At 42.8% G+C, this 22807-nt stretch overlaps 1 protein-coding gene across 1 annotated transcript in view; it reads right to left on the minus strand.

The window, feature by feature from the left end:
• Positions 1–890: 890 nt before the first annotated feature.
• DGKG (diacylglycerol kinase gamma) overlaps positions 891–22807 on the minus strand; it is a 198975-nt gene continuing 177058 nt past the window's right edge. The window contains exons 23-25 of the mRNA XM_036851756.1: positions 13267–13387; positions 10935–10995; positions 891–2113 (exon numbers count right to left, since the gene is read on the minus strand). Of these exons, the coding sequence (XP_036707651.1) occupies positions 2015–2113; positions 10935–10995; positions 13267–13387 (281 nt within the window). The 3' untranslated portion in view covers positions 891–2014. The remainder of the gene's footprint in view (positions 2114–10934; positions 10996–13266; positions 13388–22807) is intronic.

The raw sequence follows: 22807 nt of genomic DNA on the forward strand, positions 1-22807 counted from the left end.
GATTAGAGGGAGCTCAGTGGAGTGACGTCGAGTGGGTCCAGGTTTCCTTTTCAGAAATCTCAGAGGGGATGGAGGCTGAAGGACCAAAGGTGCCGAGGTGAATGTTTCTTTCTACCAACAAAGCTCTCCACAGACTTGCCCTCGGGGAAGGCGGTGATGCTGTTGCCAGCTGAATGAAGCCCAGTGAACTCTGCTGAGGCCCCTCTGGGCACTGGCTGGCAGCTCCTTGCTGAGGTGCCTCTGTCCTCCTTGTGCCTCTCCACTGAGGTCATCCGGGCAGCCAGAGGTGTTTCTAGGTTAAGAGACTATGATGACCATGATGAGATGACATGTTTAATTTGAAGATCTGTCCACTGCCTTCAACCCTGGACCAACTTCTCACCAGGGCAGGCCAGAGAGAGTCTCTGGGAAGTATTGGGAGGCCTCATTCTCTCATGTGGGCTTGTCCCGTCCACACATGTGCCACACATTCATTCCTCCCTGGCAACCTGGATCCAAATGGAATCGTTTCTCAGTGACCAGAAATGACCCTTTTCCAAGATGTGTAGGTTCTTTTCTCTATTACATATCTTCTTAGTGGTACCTAGTCCCAAACCACATTAGCCAAGATACCATGGACAAGTCTCTTAACTTTTCCGAGACTCAGTTTCCTTATCTGACAAATGGGAGAGTAAATCCTGCCCAGCATAGCTTTCATGTTGTTTTGAGGATCTAGAATAGAAATTCTCAGTCTCTTTATGATAAGGAGATACTTTAATTTCCCTTAAATCTCATGATCACCACGGGGCAATGTGCCTTGACAATGAAATGGCAGAAACAGGGAGTCAGAGCCTTCTTTTTCTTTCCCACTTTCTGTTCTTGTACTGCATATTTTTTTCAATCCAGAAAAATCCACCAGTAAATAAATATTTGTATATATAAATATATATATGCTACATATATGTACACACACCTAAGACCTTCAGTAGGGCCTCCAGGTCGTGCTCGGGGAGTGGTCGTTGCAGAGGCAGGAGGGAACTGCCTGACGCCTTGTCTCCTGGTCTCAGCAAAAGGCCCTTCCCTCCCATCTTCTTTGCCTTCAGGAATAGTCTGCCACCAGGGCTTGGAACTCAAACAGGAAACACGCTGTGGCTTGAAAAAGAAAGAAGCTGGGGGTGTTTTTTTTTTTTTTTCTTCCCTTTTTACACAATATTATGACACCAATTTGAAAAATAAATCTCAGTTTCTCTGCTTTCCCTCCCAGGTGTTCACAGAACTAAGAAAATAAATACCACATCTAAGGTGTGCTATGTAGGCAGCTCTGGGGGCTCTTGGAGCCGGCTCTAAACAAACACACAGCCACCAGAAGGCTTCAGGAAAATCACCAGTGCCCACTGAGAGTGCGCAGAACCAAGAAGGGAAACACAGCTTTCCACAGCATTTCTGCCTCCTCAGCAAGTTCCGGGAGAAGCTGTCACTCGAAGGACAACCGAGAAACCAGCGTGCGTATGCTGAGTCCTGCCAAGGGCTGCGATCTGAGAGTCGGAGGTGTTTTTGTCTCCTCACAGAGGGACCTTTGTGAGCGTCCCCTGGAATGCAGGCTCTTTCCCTTGGCCACATCCGATCTCCCCTTAGACAGGAAGCCTGCAGCTTGCTCCTTGCGAGCGGCGAAGAAACTTGCAGGGCTGGTGGAAAGAAAGGGGGGGTTTCTCCTTCAGTCTCAGAAAGTCCCGCTCAAGGTCTTCTGGGAAAGTGGAGGTTGCTGCATGAGCCAGCTGCACCCTGGAGGGCCCTAAGTCCATTCACAATGTCCTGCCGGCACTGGTTCTGTTGGAGTGTGTCCATGGTTGAAATAGAATGGATGTCAGGGTGAAGCCTTCTTCCTGAAGGGTGGCTTGGCTTCCACTGGTTGGAGAAGAGTGTGTGCGTGTGTGTGTGTGTGTGTGTGTGTGTGTGTGTGTGGTGTGTATATGTGTGTGTGTGTGCTTCAGTTTCTTGTCTTCTCTCTTGGTTGAACTGGCATTGGGCATAGTGTCTAGTCTTTTGAACGGCTCTTCCTCCTCAGAGAAAAGAAGCTGCTCTTCTGGGGGGGCCCCATCATCATAGGCGCTTGGTTCTTGTGAGTAATTTTAATCTAAAAGCAAAGAGGCAGAAATGAATTAGTGGCCTGCAAATCCTGGGAGCCTATGGGAGAGTGAGCTGTAGAGAGAGGAAGGGAGGCCAGCTTCGGGCTGGAAGGAGCCCCGTGCAGAAGGACGACTGTCCTTGAACAGCTTCAAAATTGGCAACTGGACCCTGACTGGGCCTGGTGTTTGGCACTGCTGGAAGCAAGGGGCGGAAACGCTGGGGAGAGACAGGTGTGAGCTTCCCACGTGGCGATCAGCTCACACCTGTCTCATGTTCTTACTATTCATAGTCCCTCAGAATGTCACAGCCGGAGGAGACCTCAGGGACCATCTCATTCAACCCCTCTGCAGGATAGATAAAGGAATGGAGATCTCAAGGCTCTCTTGAGCCTTGGATTAGCCTAAGGTCGCACAGAGAGGGCCGGAACAGCTAGAGCCTAGTTCTTTGGATTCCCCGCCTCCACTGCTCCTGGCCATTCCTGCCCGGGCAGTGCAGAGATGTCAACCAGTAACTCCAAACTGACCTAGGGGCTTCAGTCTGACCTCTGATCCAAGCGCTACTCAGGTGGAAAGTTTCCAAGGGAGTCTCTTAGGCGTTTCCTCTTTTCTTAGTCTTCTAGGGGAGACCCAAGTTTCTTTTAAAAGCTTTTATTTTTGTTTGAATTTTAGGTTTAATGAGTGCCTTCTCCTGCAAACTTTAAGTCAATTGGAAGTGAAAGACACTGGTGAATTCTCACTTTTTGGTCTTTCTTCCCAACCCTGCCCTCAGGGTATGGCTTCAAAATGCTTACTCCCTATTTGAATGTGGCCTGGTGACACTGATGCGTTGATAACCTGCATTGTCAGTCCAGCAACATTTATCAAGTAGGAAGATGATGTGGGAACAAGAGGCACTTAGGATTCAAAGACCTGGGTTTGGGTCCTAGGACTCCCCCTTCTTTGCTGTGAACCTTTGGACAAATCATTTAGTCTTCAGGAGCAGTGCTTGCGGAACCGTAAAATGAGGATAGTAGCATTTATTCTATTTTTCTCACAAAGTTGTTGTGAAGAGAAAATGACAATCTGTCAATAAAAGCCCAATGTAAACTGTAAAATGGAATGCACCAGTTAAATAATTTATCTCACACTGGAGGAGAAGAAAGATGCTTGTCAAAAGAAACACAATCTATGAACCTGTTCTCATGAGTTTTACCACCTACTGAAATGACAGTGTGACCCTAGAGAACAACAGAAGAACTCTTGAAGAGAGAGACCCATCAACAAGCTTAAATGTAGGATAAGCCAAGTGGTGTCAAAAAGAAGTTAGGTAAGGAATGAGAAGAACCTGAATGGAGCAATTGAGGAAGAATTTTAAGATCTGAAAGGAAGGGAAGAAAATATGTTGGTGAAAGAGAAAGGGAAGGCACTAGGTTGAGGAGCTACATACCAGCTGGTTGAGTGTGGACCAAAGGATGAGAAATGAGGTCAGGGATACAGGTGGGCCAGTTGGTATCCGGCTTTAAAGGGAAGGAGGCAGCAGAGGTTGGGCTTAATATGAGGTAGTGGGGAACCAGGATAACTTTTTAAGCTGGAGGATAACATGAAGAAAAGAGCTTGAAGGGAATTATTCAATAGCTGTTGTCAAGATGAGCTGGAGCTGGGAAGAGTCTGGCTAAGAGGGTTCTACTGCAAGCCAGGTTTAAATTTATAAGGCCCCAGGATATAGAAAGAAAAAGATGGGGCCAAAAGTCATTGTGGGGAATGAACATAACCTGGGGGAAGGAAGCTGAAAACGACTGTTAGGTTGGTTTCCATCAGCCTGGAAATCTAGGAGGGGAGCAAGTCTCTCTGTTTTGTGGTAGTCACCAGGGGAGCACACCGACGACACATCAAGTACCGTTTTGTGTTATGTGCCTTTTTATGGGCATTGCCTTTATCTCAGAATTCAGGGAAGTGAGGCACTTATCTGTGGTGTGCAATTTAGCCCCATCTGATGGTAGTGATTTGTGGCACATTGCCTGTGGTAAGCCTTGTCCCACTCCGGAGCACAGGAGCCCCGAGGGGAAGAAGACATTTATCTTATTCACCTTGGTATTCCCTGAGCCAGCGCAGAGCCTGTACCTGCTATGGAAGTACTGACTAGTTAGCACAGCCAAGAAGAATGGGGGAATGTTCTGGCAGTGGAGCGGGCCGTGCTTGGGACAGAAAGTGGCAGCTGTGGCACCGCTTACATTTCCCACTGATGGAGTCCATTGTTTTAGACCGTGGAAGATCCTTGCTTCTCCTTTTTCTCCCTCTAGCTGACCAGTTTATTTGCTTGTTAGCACCTCCAGGGCAAAGGGGAGGAGGTGAAACTCAAATCCCTTTCATTTGGGTTTTCAGCAGTTTTGACAAAGGTTTTGATGGGGCAGGAGTTTGGAGATGCTGGGTAACGTGAGGTTTTGATGTGGTTTGTGGATTCTACTTCTACAGATAACTGGGAGTTCACTGTATGTACATACACTGGGGGCAAGAAGTATGAGATCATGTCCTCATCTCGAGTCAAAGAAATGTCAGTATCTTACCCCCTCATCCCCAAATTAGGAGGGGCTAGTGGGTTAAATAGGTAAGATCCCATTTTAGGAGGTAGTTGGACGTGGTTAAATCTGCCTTTTCAACCCCTGATGGAAAGAGAGCGTCCTACATTTCTGTAGTTAGAACCCAAACTTTGCTGGTCAGGCAATTAACTTAAGTCTGTATGATTGTCTTAAAAACCCTTCATCACATTTATAACATCTGGCAAGCACTAGGGACAGCAGCCCCATGCTCTTAGTTTTCTGTTTTATTACAGAGAAAATTTGTTAACAGTTAAACATGTCACATTTTCCTTAGAAAGTCCTTGCTCATAGTGTAATAATAGTCACCCATTTTCCCCTTCCCTAGGTAAGTAACATTTAATTCTTTAATGGAATTGGAGATTTTTTTGGGTTTTTTTTGGAGTATACTTTGAGGTGAGAGGTTACTATACAGTTATCCCTTGGTATCCATAGGGAATTGGTTCCAGGACCCCTGGTGATACCAAAATCCATGGATGCTGGTTCTATACAAGTCTCTTGTGTAAGATGGTATAGTATTTGCATATAACCTATGCACATCCCGTATACTTTAATCATTTCTAGATTACTTATGATACCTAATGCAGCGTAAACGCTATGTAAATAGTTGTAAGTATAATGTAAATGCTATGTAAATAGTTGCCAGCACACAGCAAATTCTAGTTTTGCTTTTTGGAACTTTCTGGAATTTTTTTTCCTGAATATTTTCTATTCAAGGTTGGTTGAACCCAAGGATGCGAAGCCCATGGATGTGGAGGGCCGACTGTATAATGGCACTTTCCCAAACAGGCAATTTCTTGGATACCATATGTTAAACAGTCCATTACTTTCAAATTAGTTTATGATCTTTCTTCTCTCCTTCATTAGTTTTTATGTATACTAGGGTTTCTTAGGGCTCTCTTCTGTACTATTATCTATCCAATATTGCGTCAATTGCTGTGGCTTTATAACTATTTTAATATCTTGTGGGAAGTCCTTCTTCACAGCTCTTTTATAAAATGCCTTAGCTATTGCATTGTTTTGTCAAGTAAAAAAAACTGCATTAGAATTTTTTCTGGGGGTCCCTATTTAGAAACATAGGATGTTTCTAAATTCAAATCTTTTAAAAAATATTACTTAAGCCTTGAAATCTTCTTCATCTATTTTTCACAATTCAGTTTGGTATTTTGTTTTTGTCTGTTGCCATTATAATACTTAAACTTTTTTCTATTATATTCCTCTGATTGGTTATTGCTGGTATGTACAAAAGCTATTAACTTTTGTCTATCTTTCTGTACAGCTTCATTGAAATAATTTAACCTATGAGGTTTTCAGTTGATTTTATTAGCTTTCTATATACATAACTATATTATCTGCAAATAATGACAGTTTTGATTCTTTTCCAAATAGTTATATTTCTTTTCTGCTTCATGTGTTTTGCATTGGTTAGAACTTCCAAATAACATTAGCACACATGACTTACCCATGATTTTAATGAGAATTCCGCTAGTGTGTTACATAAAATATTATTCATTGGTTTAAGATAGATATTTTTCGGGACTTCCCTGGTGGTCTGGTGGTTGGGACTCCATGCTTCCACTGCAGGGGGCACAATTTTGATCCTTGGTCAGGGAACTGAGATCCTGCATGCTGCGTAGCACGGCCAAAAAAAAAGGAGATTTTTTTTCTGTTTTGTTATTTTGAGGAAGTGCCTTTCTGGTCTGAGTTTTCATCTTTAAAAATCAGAAATGTTGAATGTAATTGAGTATTTTGGGGTCATCTATTCATATTATCATGTGATTTTTCTATCCAAACTTATATAAGAAGACATCCTTGCATTCCTTTGATATATTCTTCTTGAGGAGTGAATGATTCTTTTAATATATTGTTCAATTCTATCTGCCAATACTTTAACTATAATTTTTGTATCATGTTCATATTTGAGATTGGTCTGTAGTTTTCTATTTTTAAGCATAGTTTTTGTTAGGTTTTTGTAGCTGTCTTAATTTTATCAAATGGATTGGGTAGCTTTCTACCTTTGTTCTATGGAACAGTTTACATAAATATTTATTCCCTAATAATATGGAAGAACTCACCAGTAAGATCATCTGTTTTAAGATCATTGTGGATGTAATTCTTTGAAAACATTTTTCATTTCATTAAGGTTGCCTAGAATTTTTATAAGATATTCAAGTTTATTAGAATCAAGATAAAACTATATATATGTCATATAATATCTTATTAAATAAAACCATTACCATATTTATATTTATATTACATACGTATTAAATATTTTAATATCTCTAATCTCTGTTTTTCTTTTTCTCTTTTTAAAATTAGGTTTTCAAACATTTGACATGTTTAAAGAACTAGTTCTAGATTTTCCTGTTTTTTAATTGTTTAATTTCTAATTTTATCTTTATTTTCTTCCTTCTGCTTCTCCTAAGTTTGTTTTATTATTCTTTTAATTTGGGGATTATTCATTACATTTTTTTCCTTTTCAAATGATGGAAGTATATGAGACTCTGAATTTACTTCCAAATACAGTTTAGGCTATATTCTATAAGGTTTGAATGCGAGCCTTCTCATTTTTATTATTTTTTAAATAGTCAATAATGTTAGCTTTGATCACCTCTTAAATCTATTATTCTTTAGGAGAATTTAAAAATCTCTGAGTGATTGGATTTTATTTATTCATTTAATCTTCTATTATTAATTTCTAGTTTTATTGCTTTGTGGTCACATAAAACAACCTTTATAATTTCTGCTTCTGGATTTTATATATATGTTTTCTTTGTGAACTAGTTCATGATCTATTTTAGTAAATATCCTATGAATCCTTGAAGAAATGAGATATTTAATTATTTAAGGCATAGTTATTTCATCCAAGTTTAATTTTTAAATTGAGGTATAATTGACATATGACATTATATTAGTTTCAGGTGTACAACTTAATGATTTGATATTTGTATATATTGTGAAATGATCACCACAATAAGTCTAGTTAACATCTGTTACCATAGTTACAAAATGTTTTCTTGTGATGGGAACTTTTAAGAGTTACTCACTTAGCAGCTTTCAAATATACAATACAGTGTTATTAACTATAGTCACTCTGCTGTATATCACATCCCAGGACTTAACTTATTTTATAATTGGAAGTTTGTACCTTTTTACCCCCTTCACCCATCTCACCCACCCTGCTCCCCCTACCCCCACCTCTGACAACCACCAATCTGTTCTCCGTACCTATGAGCTTGTTTTTTTAAAATCCAAGTTTTATGTCATTTACTTTTTTTACAGCTTGACCTCAAAGACAGAAACAAATATTTTAAAGCCTCTCAATACCTGTCTTTCTGTCAATTTTTTATATATGTATTTTTCTCAGAATATACATCTATACTGATTTTCACAGTATATATTTTGATTCTGTTGTTAAACAACTAAAATTTTATGACCATTATATCTCAAAATTGAGAGTACTTTTTATTAAATAAAAAGTGACATTTTTATTCCACTTTATGCTTTTGGCATTGTTGGAAGGTTAGTTTGCCCCAAATTATCACTTCTTACTTTTAATTTCTCTATGTTTGTTAAGGATAAGATAAAAAGATATATATACATGTCTTTCTGTTTTAGATGTATCTCTTTATAAGAAGTATATCATTGGATTTTAATTTTTAACCCAATATGAGAGTCTTACACTTTTAATAGGGAACTTTAGCACATTTATATTTTTTTGTCATTATTGATATATTTAGCCTTAACCTCTTTTATCTTAATCAAAAAAATTTTAAATGTTTGCTTGTTATTCACTTTCTGTCTTGTGCTACACTGACAGGGTTCATTAACTTTAAATTCTCCCAGATTCGAAAGGTGTGTGCCCTGTTTTTAGCGTCACTAGTAATTATCTAGTTATTAAAGTTTTCTTCAGATTTACATCGTGTAATTATCAAAGTGAAGAGAGATAGTGAAAAATTTAACATTTTTACTATTCTTTCAACAATGTCTCCCACATGTTTTCAGCCTTGGTGAACATAACTTTAGGTTTGGGGTCCAAATTATGAATGTTTATATTATATATCGTCTCTTTCAAAGAATGATTTTTGCCATTTGCATTCAGTTGCATAACCATATTTAACAGTTTTTTTTTTTTACTTTATTCTAATTTAACTGGTTGTAATTTTTACCAAAAGTTCTTTTGTTGCTGTGCTGTCCCATCATTAAGCCTTCAATTCGGAATCACTTCATAGTATGTACCTTCAGGAAAATGATTCAAAAAGGGTGCTTTTGTTTTAACTCTTTCAAGTTAAGAATGACTTTCTGTTACCTTCTGCTGTGGACTGAATTGTGTTCCCACCTCCATGCCCCAAAATTCATATGTTGAAGCCCTAACCTTCAATGTGAGGGCATTTGGAGATATGGCCTTTAAGGAGGTAATTAAGGTTAAATGGAGTCATAAGGGTGGGGGCCCGAATCCAATAGGACCGGTGTCCATATAATAGGAAGAGACATCAGGAGTGAATGCACACAGTGAAAAGGCCATGTGAGGACAAGGTGAGAAGGCCATTGTCTGCAAGTCAGGAAGAAAGGCCTCACCAGAAAGCAACCCTGCCGACACCTTCATCTTGGACTTCCAGCCTCCAGAACTATGAAAGACTATGCTATTTAAGCCACCCAGTCTGTGGTATTTTGTTAGGGCAGCCTGAGCTGACTAACATACCTTCCACAGACTGAACACCATAAAAATCATTGGGTCACAGTTTTTTTTTCATAGTGAGTTGTAATCTCTAAAAGGTGGCATGGAGAGAGAGTGAGGATAGGAGGAGTATCTGGCTATTTTAAAACCAGTGCTTGGATCTGGAGGAAAGCAGTCCAGTTTCCAGATACTACTGAGCTAGGTGGCCGAGGGTTTGCTTTCTTCCAGCTTTTTTTTTTTTCTTTCTTTTAGGAGACAGGAGGAGCTTGGATAGATGTTTCTTAATTCAGCGCCATCAAAATTATAAGTAGTACAAATTCCCTCCATCCTTCCCAACTCTAACAAGGTGGTAAAATATTAGGTTTTGCTGTAGTGTGTTCTCATCCTTTTCTTAGACTTCATAGAAACCAAAAGATTGAGGTAAGATTTTGCAGAAAAACTTCTACTTTTGATAATCTTTATAAAAGATGACATTTCTAAAGTCTCTGTCTCTAGGGACTAATTTTACAATTTGTAGAAGTTACATGGAACAAAGAATTATAGAAATAAACCTACAATTCAAACCTAGTAACTGTCTTATGAAAACCTCTTTTCTAGAAGACAACTTGATGTTCTGAAGGGCTCCAAATAGCAGGTTATCGAGGTATCTGAATACTCCACTAGAGTGAGGAAGCTCAGAAACACAACTTCTGTCTTGAGATTTGCATCCTCACGATAGTATTGAGGATGTTACTAATGTAGTATCCCAGTGAGCATCCTGGGCCCTGAACACCAGGACAGTGGTTTCTCTTTGCCATGGAGTTTCTAGCTGGGTTTCTGAGAACAAACTGCCAACAAAGGTATGGTAAGTCAGGGACTGGGGTTGTTCCCTTGATTTTTGTTTGTTCAATCCTTTATTCATTGTTAAACAAATATTAATATTATTGTGCAACTATTACAAACAAACCAGGCACAGTGCTAGGTGCTGGGTAATATGGGTCACAGAAATGCCATAAACAAAATAGATAACCCGTGTGGTTACCTTTTCAGGGGAGCTTTCAGGTGGGTCCTCGGGGTTGCAGGTGCACCTGGGGTGCAGCGTGTCTGTGCACTGTGGGAATTCTCCCCCAGGAGCCCCGGTGGTCACAGCAACTAGGTGGAAGTTTGGCGGTAAGTGTGCAAATTTGGCTGCCATATAAAGAAACACTTTCTAGTGATTAGGCTTGTTCATCCGTGGAACAGTCTTCTTTTTGGGGTGGTGAGTTCCTTGCCACTGAGTGATTCAAGCTGAGGCTCTCAAGGATACTGTAGATGAAGCCTCAGAATTCACCATCTAGAACCATAAGCTCTTTGAAGACGGGTCTATGTCTCCTTTGGTTTTGGAACTGGTGTCTCCCAGTGTCTGGCACATAGCACATATTCAATAAAAGCTTGGCAGGTAAATGAATGGACGGATGAGTAAAGTGGAAGAGAAGCTGCACTAGATGATCTCCCAAAGCTCCTGTAACTCTGAGATTCAGAGTTTCATATTAAGTCAGTGCCCCAAAGGGGCCCAAAATAAAGCTTCTCACCCTCATCTCAAAGGTTGGCAAAACTTACCGTGCAAGGTGGCTGCATCCAGGGCTCTCCATCCACTTGCATTGGCAGCAGCTTGTTCGTCCTGGAGCCCCGAGAACAGAGAGCACAGTGAGCTTCTTGGAGTCTGAGGATGAGGGTTGCCCCCACCAGGGAAATAGAAGTGGGAAGACCTGACCTGCCCACCTAGGAGTGGTTCTGAAGACTCTCCTGGGGGGGGTGGGGCTTGCTGAAAACAGATTTCTGAGCCCACGTCAGGGGTCCTGACTTGACAGGTGTGGGCCAGGCCCAGGGGTCTGTGTTTTAATAAGCACTATGGATGATTCTGTTGCTTTGACCCCCAGACCCTACTTTGAGAAACGTGGCCCTGGGTGAGCAGTGAAGTCCACAGGAGTCTGGGAAACAGCGGCCAACAAGTGTGGCAGCACCACAGCTGAGTGGACCCTTAGTCAAATGATCAGCCAGAGGGCCTGTCCATGGTGCCAAAACGCCACTGTGAAATGGAAAAGGTTATGAAATGGGGAAAGGTCTGGTTTCGATGTTGAGTGAGCAGTTGCATCATGTCAGTGAGGTAACGTCTCCCACTTAAACGAGGTACAGCTCAGGTCTGAGTGCGTCTTGCCTTGCCCCCCAGTCCTAAAGCATCCCCTCTTTTATCTCCTGAACAACAGTAGATGCTGCGGTTGCATGGACTGTGGACCTGGCTTAGCTGGGAAAGGGGGTCATTGGGAATGTGATCCCCATGGGTAGGCAGAGGAGAGAGGAGAAAGCGTTGTTTTCTTGCTTGGGTCAAGGCTTCTTTGGCATATGGATTATTAAAGGAGAGAGATGAGGGAGAAAAGGCAGGTCCTTTCGGAGGCCTCTGGTCTGGGCGAGCAGGGAACAGTTGCCACCCACTGGCCAGAAAGCCCTCACCTGGGTTTGGCATCTGTCCTGTTTCTGAAATTATAAAATGAGGGAGGCAGGCTGCGTTTCTTTTTCTTTTTTTTTTTTTTTTTCAGGCTGTGTTTTGATGTAGATGATTCTCCTACTGACTCTGAGGATATTTAATAACAAGAACCAATAAACCTAATAATAAAACAAATAAGAGGAGACAGTGGCATTTGGGTTTTGGGGAGTGCGGAGAGTATCTGGGGAATGCCCAGGAGGCTAGGGCTTCTGACTCACCTCCTCTATTTCTATCCAGAAACAGAAAATATCCTATCTCTTATACATGTTTTTAAAAAATTCTTCAGAGACCAAATTCTCTGGTCTACATATGTTATGGCTTAGATGTGCTAATGGACTGGACCTACTCAGTGTTAGAGTCATGGGGAAAGGACAGAGAAGGAACTACAGAGGTTAACCTGGAAAACAGGGGCCCCAGCACAACAACAGCCCAACGAAGAAGAGAAGCAAAGATTTGGGGAATAATTGAAAAGACAGAGGAGACACAGAGAGGGAATGAAGAAAGGGGGTTAGTGGGATAGATCAGGGAACCAGCTCTGAGGACCTTTCTGAAGGATGCAGGGTGGCACCGAGAACAGCGTTTCTCTGAATGTGCTCTGAGGACATTCACCCAAGAGGTTAAGGGATAAAAGGGTTCTGTGTTTAAATAACTTCGGGAAACCCGCATGTGGTGGTCCCCTCCAGGAGATCCCCAAGACACACGAATAGATTTGATCCATAGAAATTAAATGGGAAATGGAAAGGAATAAGGACTCCTGAAATAATCAGGTGGGGAAAAATCTGTGACGAGTTGCATTTATTAAACAGAAGCAACCAAAATCAGAAGATCCCCTCCATTAGACCCCATCTATTCAGGAACCTGCAGTGGCTGACCTGTGTGATTCATACTCCAGAGAATTGTCATCCTCTTAGTCAGTTATGACGGGTTTGCTGAGGTTGATGGTTTAGCTCTACAAAGGTATATGCGATTGCTAACTCTAATAAAAGTATTTCTAAGGCCACTATCCAAGAAAGAGCAGAGTGGAGCACAGAGCCTGGTTTTTGTCAAAGTGTGCCCTCTGGCATGCATTGAACAGTTCAACTTGTAAAGATAAAGAAGGCGAGGAGTTGGATCTCTGGTTCTCTGGACCTCATAATATGACAATCCTATTTAGAGAATCTCACCAATTCATTCTAAGAGAACAGCAAACTGGTTGTGGTGGGACCCTTTAGTTGATGTCCTGGATGGTTGCATTATACCTGGTTGGGGAAGTGGTCTCCAAAGACATTCTTTATAAATGTTATCAAGCTTCTGCCCCACCCCACTCTCTCTGCACTGAAATCTAAAGATGGCTTCCTAGTTGTTATCTGTAAGAATATTCAGGGAGGTGGGGAGACTGGGGGGCTGCTGGGTGATGAGGAAGCATACCTGATGGAGACAGAGGAGCACTGGGCCAGCCTCCTGCCTGCACTCTTCAGGCCAGTGTAGATCTGCCCCATTTCCATGGCTCCCTCTAGCCCCACCACTTCAAGAAGCTGGTCACTGAGGTCTGTAGAGTGAGACAAGCAAAAGCAGTGCATACACATCTCTCTGTTTCCCAGTCTGGTTTGGGCCAGAAGGTCTGGTCCCTAGATGGCCAACCCAGAACTCTCAATATCCCTTCATCTCCTACCAAACAGCATTTTCATCCTCATTCTGAATAGGGAATTTCCCCAGAAGTCAATAAATGTACCTTTTCATAAACAGAAACCCGGTTCTAGTAAAAAAAAGGTTTTGATCCAGAAGGTTAACATGCATCCAATGAATAGGCTGACATATCCAGAAGCCTCTTCAAATGGAGAGTAACATAAAGGATGAACCAGCTATTTCTGAACTACAATCCCCCAGTGCAGCTAAAGACACACTGGTTTGGGATTAGGATAGGAAGGAATGCTGATGAAGGTCATTATCCAGAGCTGGATCAGGTTTCTCTTCCCTGAATGTCTGAATAACATCTTGGCCCTAATGACGATGACTGATGCTTAATTAACTTCAAATTTGGCCTGTGGTAAGCCAGTGGTGAGCCAACCTCCTTGGACATCCTTGGGGAAGTCAGTGACCTCTTTCAGGACACCAGGTGCCTAATCTGAGCCAAGGAAAAGAATATTTCACCTACACCAGATTATTCTGGGTCCACAGCACAAAAAGAGGGATAGAAAATACGAGTCTCAGGCTCAGAGTCACACAGGATCTATGGCTTCCCACAGGGGCAGTTGCTTCTGATTCAGCACCTAGAAGAGGTCCTTTTTTTCAGAGTTCCTGGGGCTTGGATCGTGCCTGTCCAATTTCCGGGGAAAGCAACGGCAGGATTAAGGTTTGATCGTGGGCCCAAAGACTCATTTTTACAACACAACTTTTATTTATTTAAAACAGAAGCAAATAAAAAGGCAGATTCTTTAAAAGCTTCCATTCCTTCTTTGCCTACTAAGGCAGGGGAAATTCTCTCATAGGTTGTGGCTAATCACTAACACCCTATTAATATTCACGAACTAGAAAATTGTTCTATGTTAATGTTTCTGCTTATTTGACAGATGGCTTCTGTCTTCTAAGGTGCCTCCTGATACAGTGCGATAGTGTGTATTAAGATTGGCAAGGAGATATTTGGGTTTGCCTTTACTTTTTTTTTTTTTTTCCACACACACACACACTGTATTTTATTTTTACAAGAGATAAATAAACCGACACCGAGCATTGTGTCTTTACTTTTTTGTTTAGAAGACTGTTATCTAAAAAACAGTCTCTTGACGGATATACTTCTTTTTTCTTTTTTAACATCTTTATTGGAGTATAATGGCTTTACAATGGTGTGTGAATTTCTGCTGTATAACAAAGTGAATCAGCTGTACATAAACGTATATTCCCACATCTCCTCCCTCTTGACGGATATACTTCTAATGAAGACAGTTAAACAAACTATTGGGCTGACCACAAATGTGTAAACTTCGCTGAAGTCTAACCTAATGATCACTAATGGACATCAGCTGCCAACAGATACAAAAACTGCATTAGTCTCTCTACACCCATGGTTTTCCCCTCTACACCCACTGACACTCCCATTCTCCTTCTCTGGTACTCCTTTTTTCACAACTGTGAAAAGATACTGTCTCCTTAAACCCTCCATCTCATTTGGATTTGGAACAAGAAGCCATGAATGGGCAAAGTTTGTTTAGGAGAACGCTCCAGGCTCTCTTAAGGAGCTTAGATCCAGTAAACAACAAATGTCTAAACCTCTAGTCACTTAATTAGTTCCCTTCTTACTAAAGTGTGTTGAATAACCATTGGATAGTTTTAGCTTAATGTGTCATTTTACAGTGTCTGTGAAATCAATATGGGTTGTGAATGAGAGAGAGAAGAAGAAGGAGGAGGAGAAGGAGAAAAATGAGGAGGAGGGGGAGGAGGGAGGGGAGGGAAAGGGAGGGAGGAAAGACGTGTAGGGTGTGTTCAGGGGTGAGGAGAGTGGGGGAGTCATACTGGGGTAGGAGAAAGGAGGAGGAAAGAGAGGTAGAACTTTTTAGAAGTTTCTCTGTTGGCAGAGAGACAGAGGTCTTGTAAAATGTTGCTCTCTGTACCAGGCTTTGGTATCTGACAGTGCTGTGATAGTTCAGTGTTTTCCCTCCTTGAAACATTCCCTGGTAACAAAATGTTCTAAGAAGCAAGGGACTTAATAGACTCAAGTGTTTCAGCTTTTACAATGTCTTGGTCTTTTAACAAATTTTCCTGTTGAATGGCTTTAACTCGAAAAGTTGTTATCACTTCCCACACATTACCTTGCAGCTATTACTTCCCACACATTACCTTGTTTCCTGGCTCTAGAAGAGACATAATGCAGGCTGATCTCATCCGTATGGGGGGTGGGTAGGGGCAGGGGTTTACACAAATGTGGGACTCGGGAGATAAGTGCAGGGGGAGGGGCTAGGATCTTCTATGTTTCACCATTCGGCCTTTGAATCTGTACTCTGAATCTTCCCCGGCATGAAGAGGCTAGAATGACTCCTGTTTACCACTGAAGGAAGATTTGCTGGCTCTTCTGTTTCTCTACCATTGCCTAACTGATCTTTCAACTTCCTAAAATGCCTACCAGGAAGTTCTGCAGTAAAGAAATATATTCAACTTTGTTTCCCAAACTTATTGGACCATGAGACTCTTCTTTTGTGTGATACCTAGAAACAGTTTTATAGGTATCCCTGGTAGTTTTCTTTGGAACACATTTTGGGAAATTCTGGCATCACTCAATTCCCTGTACTTCCTCTAGCACACAGATACTTATGCAGAAACTAAATCTGGAGTTAAAATGAAACAGAACAGAGCACAAGTTGATGTCCAGGCACACAGAACATTTAATGTTCAGAACTTAGAATCCAGGATCAGGACATCTGATAGACCACGTGTCTGCTTTACCTTAGGTACCAATGACTCAGAGTGTGGTTTGGTAATTCATATCATCTCCATATTGTCTCTACATTCTTCAGTTCATTTGTATTTAAGATGGAATGTCCATGTACCTTAGCAAAACAGGAACTCATTAATTCACTCACTCAATCATTCAACAGTTACTGATGGCAACCAAGTGCCAGACACTGTGTTAAGAACTGGGAATGCAAAATGTTCAACTCTTGAAGCACTCTTGGCCAAGAGGGAGGAAAAGCGTTAGGTGTAGAAAATGTTGTCAGTGAACTATAGGAACGAGGAGGCCTGAGTAACCGATTATGACTGGGCAAGGTATGGAAGGAAGTGTCACAGACATTTAAGGAAGACATTTAAGGAAGACATTTAAGGAAGACATTTAATGAATGCCAAGGTAATTTGCTGGGTTAAGAAGGAGAAAGAGCAAGGACATTCCAGGGACAGGATGGTCGTGTGTAGGACTGGATAGTCACTGGATGCACAAGGAAATTAATTTATCAATAAACTCACTTGGCAATGTCATTGGAAAATATAAAAAGTATCTCTCCCTAATGAGAATTACTATCCAGAGATTTTTTTTTTTTCATAGAACTATAAAAAGAGGGTCTCTGGGCTGGGCACCAAGTTGTTGCAACCACAGAGCTAGGTCTTTCAGCACTGCTCCTGGTAACAAAGTCTTGTGCAGTGCTCTGTGTGCAGCAAACACTTCCTCCAAGAAAGAAAAAAGAGGAAGAATGGGAACATGGGAACAGGAGAATGTGGAAGCAAAGGCGGAACAGCAAGGACAGCGATAGCAGTTCCAATCTGGTACACTTGATTCAGTCTCCAGTATGGGATTTTATAAATGCACATCTGCTCATATCACCTCCACAGCAAAAACCCTTCAGTGGCACCAACCATGACACCAAGCACTGGGAAGGGAAGGTGAAACGTGCACGCTTTCATACTTATGATCAGAGTGTAAACTGGCAGAAAAGTTTTTAGAAGTTTGGTAATAAATGTCTAAAACTTTCACACTGTTGATTCATTTCTTTCTTGATATTGATCACAAGAAACCATTGAAAAAAATCTAAGTTCATACAAATATGAATATTGTGGCATCATTTATTACAGTGAAACTTCCCCCTCCCCCATTTCTACCTATATGAGAATAGTTAAATTATATGGTATCAAACTATAGAATTTTACACTGCTATTAAAATGTTTACAGATTTCAAAAACACTAAATATGTATATGTTATAACTTTAAGTGTGAAGGCAGGATATAAACTTACTTCCACAGCATGTTCTCAACTATATAAGAACATGCATGGAAGAAAAGAACAAATTCCCCTAAAATCTTTTTTTTTTTTTTTTTTTTCCCCTAAAATCTTAAGAGTTGTGAGTTCTGGGTAATTAGATTAAAAGTGATTATTATTTTCTACTTTATGCTTTTCTAAGTGTTTTGCATGTCCTATAAGTGTTTATCACTGTTATAATTTAAAAGTCATTTAAAAAACCTGTCAACTGCTGTTCATACTTGTAAAGATGTTAAGTTCCCTGGCTTGATGATGCTCAAGACCCACCCCCATCTGACAAGAGGCTGCCTCTGTACTGTGATTTCCTGACATCGTAGGGCTAAGTTCCTGCTCCAGACATATACAACAACACTTAGCTCCCCAATAAACCCTACTGTTTCTCTCTTTTATGCCTCTACCCATGCCGTACCCCTGCTTGAAATGCCCTCTTCCACTTTTACCTGTTCATCAAAACCCAGCTCAAGCACCGTCAACTTCAAGAAGCCTCCCTGGACTTCCATGCCTGCAGTGTGATTTAGATATTCCTCCTCAAACTTTCCCAGGTAGACATATATGGTCAAAGAAAGAACAGGGTGGTTGATGTGTTGCTGTGGGCAAGAGGTGGGTGCAGTACTTACTGTACCACAGGATCTAGGTTGAACAGGGAAGGAGATGATGGACTAGGCGAAAAGGGAGAAGCCAAGTGAGAGACTTGATGAGTTCCAGGAGCAGGTGTTCTGAGACGGTGGGAGAAAGGTTTGGGAGGGTGTGCTGTGAGTGGCGCTAGGATGACAAGTTCTACCTGTGGCCCCAGTGGTGGGCAGCTGAAGGAGAGGGTGGTGATAGGGATCAGAGTCAAGGAGAAGTGCGGCTAGGTCAGCAGTTCCTCCACTTTGCTGCGTGTTAGAATTACCTGGGGCGGGGGGTAAAAATAATAATACCCAGGTTGCCCCCATACCAGTTAAATCAGAATGTGTGGGCCTCCTACTGTAGAGCACAGGGAACTGTATTCAATATCTTGTAATAACCTATAATGGAAAAGAATCCGAAAAAGAATATATATATGTATATATTATGTATAACAGAATCACTTTGCTGTACACCTGAAACACTGTAAATCAACAGCACTTCAATTAAAGAAAAAAAAAAAGAATGCATGGGCCTGGGAGCTAGGCATCAGTATTCGCCTAGCTGATTTAAAGATTCCCCAGGTGATTCCAAAATGCAGACAGTTTGGGAACCGCTGGGCTAGGTTGTTGGGTAGATCATCCCCATAGGCCAGCGGTTCTCAGAGCGTGGTATCAGCATCACCTGGAAACTTGTTAGAAACGGACATCCTCAGGCCTCACCCAGATAGACTGAATCAGAAACACAGGGGGTTGGGCCTGGCAGTCTGTGTTCTAACAAGCCCTCTGGAAGATTCTGAGGCACACTCAGAATCAAGTTGGAGAACTTGAGCCTTAGGCAATAAAACTGTCCAAAACATACACAGGAGTTGGAGTGAAGAAGAATATAAACAAGTTACTTCCTGACTGCTTTGATCCAGAGCTTCTTCACTTGAAAAGGAGACATTAGGAATAATAATACTGACCTCAAAGTGTGGTTATGAGATTAAATGGCAGAGGTGTATGTGAAAGTGCCTGGCACAGAGTGGGCTCCAAAAACATATTAAGTTCGCTTTCCTTTTCTGCCACATTCACCCTGGCAACTCCCAACAGTCTATCTGTCTGTCTACCTTCTTAGAGCTGTGTACAAGAGTCCAGACCATAACAGTCAGGTTAAAACATCTTTAACAATCTTCAGTTTTCCTCATGGTTTCACACCTCCACACAAAGGCCGTAAATCCAGGTGAGCTTCAGATGAAGTGGGCATCCTGCTCCAGCTGTTTTTCTTCCTTTAAACTCTTCCCTGACTCTGTTCCTTTTCCCACTTCTTTGATCTCAGCCCCATTTTGCTTTTATTTCTTTAGACCTTCCCACAGTCTGGAGGAGGGGGCGGAGCTCAGTGCCAATAGGTAAAGGCTGGCAGAGCTCTCCTATTTAAGGGGCACATCTTCCCTGTTTAAACCCTCTGGAAGCCCAAGGACAACATCTCAGTTCTTAGTGAGGCATGCAAGGTCATTTGCTATCTGGCCCTGTTCCCAGCACAGGTATCCCTCTGCCTGGAGAACTCCTGTTTACCCTCCTGGGACACTCCAGGCAGTGTGCTTTTTCCTGCTCCTCTGCTCAGTGGATCTCACCCAACGACAACTGTTTCTGGACGCATCACTCTCCCAACCCCACTGAGAGTTGAAGGCAGGGATGTGTTCTTGTTTTGTTTATCTTTGAATCCTTAGCAACTAGCCCAGCCCTTGGCATATAGAAGGCTCCCAATAAATGTTTGTTGAATAAATTGAATAAGATACATGCTTTAGTGCCAAAGACCTTGACAGGTTTAGCCTGAAAGAGGAAAAATATAATGATTAATAATAATAATAACAACTTGCCTAGATTAAACTGGGTAACAGGTTTTCCACGAATTAACTCATTTAATCTGCATATAACAGATAATGATGACCCAGTCTGGTTTTCACCTCTCTTCTTTAATGCATAATTTTTATGTTCATACTCATCTTGGCTGCTGGTTCACATTAATGAACATTCAGTCCTTTAAGATGTAAGGGATATGACGTGGGTGTCATGATTTGGGCTCCTCGCTTGTGGTGCCCTGGAGAAGCGTGGGAGATCCTTAGCCTAGCTGGGTGCTTTGCTACCCTCAGTCTCACTCCCACCCTGCTTCCCCTTCTATCAGCACTCCAGGGTTCAGGTCTGAGGGCTGCAATGGGCTACCCCCGGAATCAAGCAACCCTCAGTGGAGGTGCTGAAACCCTGACTATGTGACGGCACCCAGCAAGTTTCTGAACCATCCCATTCCAGTGGTGAGGAAGGCCGCCCCATGCCCTAGAGCAGCTGTGTGACATGATAAAACCTGTGGGCTCTGCCCCTTTACCTGGGTTATAGCAGCACAGGTGGACTGAGGTGTTAGGTGTCTGTGCTTACTTTGGGCTAGAATCCTACCAGTTCAGCAGGTAACACCAGTCAGCTAATGCTGCTCTGAAGCTCTGACTGACGGGGGTATGTGTCTGATTAATTCAAAATGCAAAAATTTGTCACTACTTCATACGTGGCCCCTGACAGACAAATATGGCGTCACAGGGATAAAGGAAAAAGCTCAGAAACTCTGTACAAGTTCTCGAGTTTGGGGCTAACAGCTCAATGGCTGTGTCCATACAGGGCAGAGCATTTGTTTTCTCTGAGTCTGTTAGTTTGCCAGGGCTGCCAGAACAAATCCTGCAGGCTGGGTGGCTTAAGCAACACAGATCTATTCCTTCACAGTTCTGGAGGCTGGAAGGCCAAGGTCAAGGTACGTCTTGCACCTTGCAGGGCTGGCTTCTTCTGAAGCCCTTCTCCTGGGTGTGCAGATGGTCACCCCTGGCTGCCCCTTCACACAGCCCTTCCTCTGTGCACGCGTGTCGCCAGTGCCTCTCTGTGCCCAAATGTCCTCTTCCTGTAAGGACACCAATCAGCTGGGAGTAGGGCCCACCCTAACTGCCTCATTTAAACTTAATCACCTCTTTACAGTCTCTGTCTCCGAATACAACCACATTCCGGGGTACTGGGGATGAGGGCTTCAACATATGAACAAAATTCCCCCCCCCCCCAACAACATCCCTGCCCATAAGAGGGACAATAATAAAACCTACATCACGGGTTATTTTGAGGACAAAAGAAATAAAGAATGTGAAGGTGCTCAGTAAACAGCAATTAGGAACGTCCCTTATCACTGGGCTACTGAGAAGCTGGCATGCACGGGGAGGGGCTGTGGGACCTTCTTACTCGCCTCAGAAAGCAAGGATGCAACCCCGCTCTGCCCTGCAGCACGCCAGGTTCGGCCCCCAGGTTCTGGACGGGTGAGTGGTAGCTGGCAGACTCGGCCTGCCAAGCCTGTGGCAGGCGTCACCTTGGGCTCCTCTCCTGCCTCCAGATTTCCATGGAGATAGGCCACGTGCCCTTGGCGGCTCAGGAACCCAGAGCCCAACAAAGCCGGGCACTGATCAGCCCAGCTAAGCTTCCCACTGGGTCTGGTCTGTGCAGATGAAAGGCTGCTCCCAGCTAGAGAGCTTCAAAGCCAGCTTAGAAGCATGGCGGCCTGAAAACAGGCTGGGGGTGGGGAGATGGAGATGGAGGGGGCTTTGGGGCTTCCTTGGGCACAAAAAGGTGAGTAAGGAAGGAAGGCTGTAACTTACCTGCCATGTTCCCACCTGGCCTTTCAAAGCACCAGGCCCTCAGGCATCCCAATCATAGCTTATCTGAAGGGTAATCTATGACCAGTGCTTCCCCTAGAGATCCTAACTCAGACACAGCCTAAAGTCAGAGGGCTCCTTGCCGGTAAATGGAGCAGGTAGGGGGCTCACTTCCTGGCGTTCTGTAAACCCAGCGTAAAGAACGTTCTACTGTGAGCCAAGCTGTGAAGCATAGAGCACGGGCTTTGGACAGACGTAGGTCGGAGTGCCTACTGTTTGGCGCTCACTACTTCTATTACTGTGGGAGAAGTCGCTTAGCCTCTCCGAGCCTGTCTTTTATCAGGAAAATGTAGGTCTAGTAACCTCACTGGCAGGGTTGCTGATGAGGTTTAGAAGTGATGCCATCCAGAGCCTGCACAGAGAGCACACAGAAGGCCCTCAAGAAACAGTGGCTGTCATTGTGAGTTTATGTTTCTTGAGAAAGGGTGGTCCTCAGGAAATTGTCTTTGCTACATAGTAAGTGCGTGGCCTTCTGCAGATGGTAATCAATGTAATCCAGAGAAGATAGTCCAGGAGGGGGAAGAGGAGGGAGAGGGGAAGATGGGGGTGGGGAGGGTAGGAAAAGAAAGAGGAGAAGGGCACTGAGGAAAAGAGGAGCAGATATACTGTGACCTTGAGATTTTAGGGTGACTGTCCCTCCTGGCAAGAGAAGCCTCCCTATTGCAACTTTTTTCCTTTAAAACAGGGAGTTTTACTTGGAAATGAGTTCTTTAGTTCCTTTCCTTTCCCCGCCTTTGTGTTCCTGTGTGTGTGTGTGTGTGTGTGTGTGTGTGTGTGAGAGAGAGAGAGAGAGAGAGAGAGAGAGAGAGAGAGAGATACAATCCCACAACGGGCCTGGTGGCTTTCCCTTGTTCCTGGGCTGAGCAATGAGGACGCAGAGGAGGATCTGGAGACCTTACAGGCACGG

Source organism: Balaenoptera musculus, chromosome 4 (assembly GCF_009873245.2).
Source record: "Balaenoptera musculus isolate JJ_BM4_2016_0621 chromosome 4, mBalMus1.pri.v3, whole genome shotgun sequence".
Lineage (NCBI taxonomy): Eukaryota > Metazoa > Chordata > Mammalia > Artiodactyla > Balaenopteridae > Balaenoptera > Balaenoptera musculus.